The 6,000-nt window shown below is 35.8% G+C and overlaps 2 protein-coding genes across 2 annotated transcripts; one reads left to right on the top strand and one right to left on the bottom strand.

Annotated features, from left to right (window-relative positions):
• The first annotated feature begins 612 nt into the window (after positions 1 to 612).
• Positions 613 to 1,757, top strand: LOC144547146 (uncharacterized). Its single transcript, XM_078295737.1, has 2 exons — positions 613 to 1,372; positions 1,559 to 1,757. The coding sequence occupies exons 1-2, from the start codon at positions 806 to 808 to the stop codon at positions 1,607 to 1,609; spliced, it is 618 nt and encodes a 205-aa protein (XP_078151863.1). The 5' UTR covers positions 613 to 805; the 3' UTR covers positions 1,610 to 1,757.
• Positions 1,758 to 1,987: 230 nt separating this feature from the next.
• Positions 1,988 to 4,076, bottom strand: LOC144547147 (fiber). The gene is made up of 3 exons (XM_078295739.1): positions 3,890 to 4,076; positions 3,420 to 3,502; positions 1,988 to 2,206 (listed from the first exon to the last, which is right to left on the bottom strand). Exons 1-3 carry the CDS (start codon positions 3,966 to 3,968, stop codon positions 2,174 to 2,176), a joined length of 195 nt encoding a protein of 64 aa, XP_078151865.1. The 5' UTR covers positions 3,969 to 4,076; the 3' UTR covers positions 1,988 to 2,173.
• Positions 4,077 to 6,000: the final 1,924 nt, after the last annotated feature.

Here is a 6,000-nt window from a genome sequence, read left to right as displayed (position 1 = left end):
ACAGCTAGACAGGAACATGATTTCGGCATGGGATATTTCCTCGTCTAACATTTTATATTGTCATTATTTTTTTTAGTAACTTGGTATTATCCAAAGTTTCAAACATGTAAAGAATGCGAAGATTTTTATTTCAAACATGTATTTTTTTTTTTGTTAATACTAAGAGTGAAAAAACTAAAATTACAAATTTAAATGTGAGAAATTATTTACATCGCATTTTCAGCTAGATATGTGTCCATAAACTTTACAAATAAAAAAAAATACACAAAATATCCTCCACATCAATGGATTTGCAGCTTCTTTTGTTTTTTATTACCAACAAGGTGAAGTCAAAAGTGTCATAATATTTTTTGTAATTATGAAGCAATGCGGTTCAGTTGTTAGGTTATTATTCTTGTGATATTTTGTAACTTGAAACAAATCCGGTAGCGACCTTTGCTTGATTTATGTAAGACACTGTAGCCAACTGGTCATAGCCCATAGGCCGAGATTTTATTAAAACGGGCTTATATTTCACTCGATCCAACAATAGGCTGAATGTCCCAGTATTAATTGTTAACATCAATTTCAAAATCAAGAAATCACATTAAAGAAAGAAACGAGGGTAGAGCGCCTGGCCATAGCTTTCTCGTGATAAAGGCAGATAAGTGTAGTGAATGTGGGAATTTCTGGAGCCTCTTTGATTATTTTCATGCTATAACAGATTTCCAAATTCCAAGTACAGGCGCAACTTTTATTTTTCTATCAATCTATTATTCTCCATATAAAGAGAAAATTCACAGATATAGATAACTTGCATTATAGAATGCATGGCCTGAAGTTGTTTCATATGAAGCCGAGCAAAACTCCACCCGAGCTGTCGCTATGCTCGTTACCGCTTCACCGGCCAGAACCTTCTGGATTGGCAACACCACCCCCTTTTCGGGTCCCAGTTGCTGTTCCCTTTACATGGGAAGAGGAACCAGGGAGGCCGAGAAAGGATACAATCCTTATCAAGCCCAATCAGAAACCTTCTTCGGCTAGGTCATTAGAATTGCCACCAAGGATGGTGGCAGAGGAATTGAAGATGAAGGCCGGTAGTACAAATGCTACCTCCCCGACATCAGTTCTTGATGTAACATATTCTATCCATCGATCAAGATCCTTCAGTAGGTGCTACTCCTTTAACACAGGGAATGAGAGAAGCAAAGGTGATGAAGTTAAGGAGAAGAGAGAATCAAACAGGGCCAGTAAGTCATCAATTTATTCTTCGTCATTTGATGCATCTTCTTGCGGTTGTGATGAAGGTATGGAGAGCAGTGTTAAGATAAGAAGGTTTAAGAGGCACCGTAGCCTCATTGATGTCTCAATGCATGCCACCTCTCACTTGTTGGTAAGTCTTTGATCTTAAGCTGTCTTCCCCAAAAAATTTCATTTTGGCCTATCTGCTTGTAAGAAGTACAGGATGGAAAAGATTTGGATTTGCTAGCCAATTATTTAGCTGGATTGCTTCATATGTTACCAACACCTTATAACCACATCAGTATGTTTTTCTCTTTTTTGTTTTGTTTTGTTTCAGCTTGGCATTTACAAGAGCTTGAGGCAGGTCATACCTTGGCATAAAACTTAATTTACTTCTCTCAACATGGCATATATATATGTATGACAAGGAAATAATGAAAATAAAGTCTAACTGTTGACTACCACTGTTGAATGCAATTCAAGATAATTCTCAACTCCGGACTTGATTCTGATTCTTCTGTGTTGCAATTAGAATGTACGAGGTAGCAATTCAATTGATTGTATCGGAAAACAAGCATATATAATTTTTGTATTGCTTTACTATTAAAAAAAAAAAGGCCTTATGTTTCAAGTATTATTCTGTTCATAAACGGTTTCTTTTATCACGCATCATTTCAACAGCAGTGTTAAACTACTACGAGGATGGCAACACAACAAAATAAGAAAATTTAACAGAACAAATATTTTAGAAAATACAAAAAAAGGGGCTGTCATTTAGTAATATTCAGCAATAGCTTTACCATGTTATGCTTATTACAAAATAGCATTGAAGATCAGGTTAGGACACATATTTAGTAACCTGACTATCATTTCCTAAATGATCCAAACAGGGCGAACAGAAAATAAAGAGAAAATAAAGAAATAGCAAATTCAGATGTCGTACATGGCCCTTCTATTTCTTTTTGCCCGTTACACCAGCAACAACCTACAACATAAGAAATAATTTTAAGGTGCAACATCTAATTAAGAAATGTAACGTGGATGAATTTAATCACGGAAATATTCAACAACTAAAAGTTTATATTGTGAGGGTACTTGTATTTCAAGTATGAGCTGTGTTGATTTTGTTTCCATTACAGCATTTGCCTGGGTGGATACTTAATTTACCCCTTTACATAACAAAATGGCATGTCCCGGCAACGAGATTTATCATGTATAACCCTAAAAAGAATAATCAGAATATCAAATGTCCCAAGAAATCCTGAAAAAAAAAAATCAAAAGTACCGTATGCTGTAATAATATCTTCCTCACATACCACAAAAGATGCCCCATGTACATACTTTAGTCACTGCTTATATACCCACTAGCATGGAGAAAAAGCTCGATCATTTAAGTCATTTTTAAACCAACTAATGGGAGATAAGGCTACAAGGTGATTGTATGTTTTAGAAAGGCATTTGAGATATTTCTAACTTCCATGGTAGGCACACTAGTTTTTAAATTTTTGCAGGGTAGTTTATGGAAGCATCCTAGTTAGACTTATCATTTCCTTGTGCGCAAAGCACAGTGTCAGTTAGGCACTTAGATGTTCAGAGCAAACTTTAATGGTATTCGTTGACGATTGCATAGGTATAGCAAGGAACAAATAAAATTGAGATGGAATTAGTGTCGGGATTCATTTACAACAAATTATCTTGACAATCGTCACAAATAAGGTTTAGAGTGATATCCAACAATTACATGCCTATATATGACAGGTATCATGCACAAAGATTTGGTGTATGTTTCACATTGAATGGTTCCGAACTTACCAACATCTGTGCTTAACAACCATTGATGCATTATCAAGCAACACTCAAATTGCATGAAGCTCAAAAAAACTCAATAGGTAGGCTATCTGAAGGTACAACTGACACCAACGAACCAATTTGGTTTTTGAAGTTTTTTGTATTCATCTGACAAACATTCTCAAGATTGTCATGTTATTCATTGTCAAGAGATCCTGTCTCATGAACTAAATCATCAGTCCAATAAAGAGAGGAATAATTTTTTCCAAATATGAATTTAACTCACCATAAATAAATTACCACTAGTGAGATCAAACACACTCTAAAAATTAGCAATTACCTGACATTGTATTTATTTTGAATACAACTGCTACAACTTTAAAATTGTATTAAAGAAGAAATAAGCTTACATCAGTCAGAGCTGGTGGCGGGACTTGCTTAGCTGTCTGAAATGAATCCAATGCAGGCCTCACCACTGCAGGAAGAAACAGGCCTGATATTTTTTTTCCACAAATTAAAAGAGAAATTAGTTCAGGCATGCAAGGTTTTAAGAATGGAACAAAAGCATAATGCAGCATTGACTGGAAGAGATGCTGGAAAGAAATTGATGTATCCGTAATTGAAACCCAATAGAGGAAGTACTACAGAGACCTAGTAGTTGTCAGGTCATAGGCTAAAATGAGCATAGCGAGCTTGATTAAGTCTAAACCAGATCCTCAAACTTGGGGGAGACAACACAATCGATCAAAAACGAGAAAAATTAACTAAGCAGTCTAGAGCTTAATCCCAAAGACTTATTAAGCTAATTTAGCATGAAATTGGTAAATTAGATCGATTAAGCTTGAAAACGAGAGCAGAGAGACAGAGATGGAAAGCGTACCGAAACCAGCGATTAAACAAGAAGCAACAACGATTGGCTGTTGCACCGTAAAAATCTTCAAGCTCTCCATAATCCCCATCTCTCTCTCTTCCTCGGTGATCGGAGGTAGCGGATCGGATTCTCTTTTTCTTCTTGCTCGAGACCCTAATTTTTTATTGCTATCTCCGCCACTTCGATTTCCACTTTCTTTGAAGCATTTCTCGCTGGGAGTTGTTGATTAAACGGGCCTAAGCCCACATATCATTATCGATCCCGGCCACCTAGTGCTACTTAGAGGCCTCAATTGAAATGGGCTTGGTCCACGAAGATCGACGCCTGGAGAGCATAAAGGATATCCAAGAGGAATATTACGTGTTGTGTTATTTTAAAAAGCGAATCTGAGGAGGAATATTACATTGTTCCTTGTAATTAGGTGCGAGTTGTTACTACACCTGGTAATCTGGTGTCGTCTTCATTCTCGCATTTTCCATCCTTTTTACTTCTTCCCCAATCCATCAGTAAATCTATCCATTATGGTGCGAAAGGAGGCAGGAGGAGGCAGGAGCAAGCAAGAAGGGACCTGTTTGAGGTGCTCTTTTCGGATCGTTGATCATTTCTCCACGCCTTCATAGCAGGTGAGACTACTACCTATCTATTTCTCATACATTTATTATTTGGATCGATCTTCTCTGTTGTCTCTGGCCTTCGTTTTATGCTGGGATTTATTATTCCAGTCTAGTGTTGTCGATGCATTGGTAAATTTGTCGCTGTTTGTTGAAACAAATTAAAAGACAAAGTGAGTTTTTTTTTTGTGTTTAAAAACGAAAATGGAGTAGATATAGCTAAAATTGATGTCTTGTTGTTTTATATTAACAGTGATTTGTTACTTCAATTATAAATGGAACATAACTAATTTGCATTAGGTTGAACGAGATATACTTGGTTGGCTTTTTAATATTAGTGATGAAACTAAATTAACTAGCAAAAATCTGGTCAGGACGCCAATTACTTCTGATTGAGAACTAACTTGTCTTTAATTTAGTGCATTTAACTTTTGGTAATCTCTCCTGCTGTATTGTCCAATCATATCAATTATATCATATCTGAATGTCAATAACTGATCAGTTTATATGTGGAACTCATATCATTTATTCTATATATTATTTCAATTTGTTTCGTGGGGATAAGAAAAAGTAAAAAGCTTCACCATAGAAGAAATTAACTCTGTGCAAAAAAAAAAAGGAAAAAAAATGTACTTTTGTTTTACAAGTAAGAGGAAGCTCATAGAGACCTTGTAGAAGTTTAGATAAAAGCTTATCAGTACTGTAGCTGTTGCATTTTATCAAGAAACCAAAAGAATGTTCAATCAATATTAAATAGGTTTGTAGGTCTGAACATAATTGACATTTTTTTTAATAATTCATAATCAACATTTGACTGAGTGTATGTCTGTCAATAAAACCAAATAGAGGAATGTAAAACATGGACATGGTGAAGGACTTTTCGACCCAACAGCGTTTGTAACACTGATCGTATTAGTAGGTGGCAAACCTAATTAAAAATTTCAACGACTTTTGTAGGATAGGAATTTGGCATGTAGATCGTCTAACTCTTTCTCTGTTTTTCTTCTAAGAAGAGTATCTCACAAAATTCAATTAACCCAAGAAATGATTTTGAAATTAAAATTCATACTTAGAATACAATTCTAGATTACCGCTGTAGGTTATCTATATGGCCTTGTTTCAGGCCATGCCAAATAGATTTGAACCTACTGCATCCAGAATTCCCTAGGTCAGGTTGGTGGAGCGCTCCAGGCCAACCCGACAGTAAATTAAATGCTAAATTATTATCAGCTGTTGATTGCATGCTGAGTTAAATTTCTAAAGTGTGTTAAGTGGTTAGTTTATGGCTGTTAAGATGTCAATTTAAGTGTGAGATGCATCAAAATCACCCCTTTTGTCTATCCCTGGTTGACAGGGAGCAATTTAGGAAGCTAATTTTCTTTTCAGAAAGCAAGAAATGCGGCAGTGTTTCAGCATCCTAAGGCAGAATGAGATGAAGTGTTTTCTTTTAGATTATCTGGTGTTTAGCACTGACTGTTGCATCTACTGAATGTATCTTTTCAACCAGTG

The sequence above is a fragment of the Carex rostrata genome, chromosome 31, assembly GCF_964058835.1.
Source record: "Carex rostrata chromosome 31, lpCarRost1.2, whole genome shotgun sequence".
NCBI lineage: Eukaryota > Viridiplantae > Streptophyta > Magnoliopsida > Poales > Cyperaceae > Carex > Carex rostrata.
Note: the sequence above shows the minus strand (reverse complement) of the source record. Positions and strands in the feature narration are given on the sequence as shown.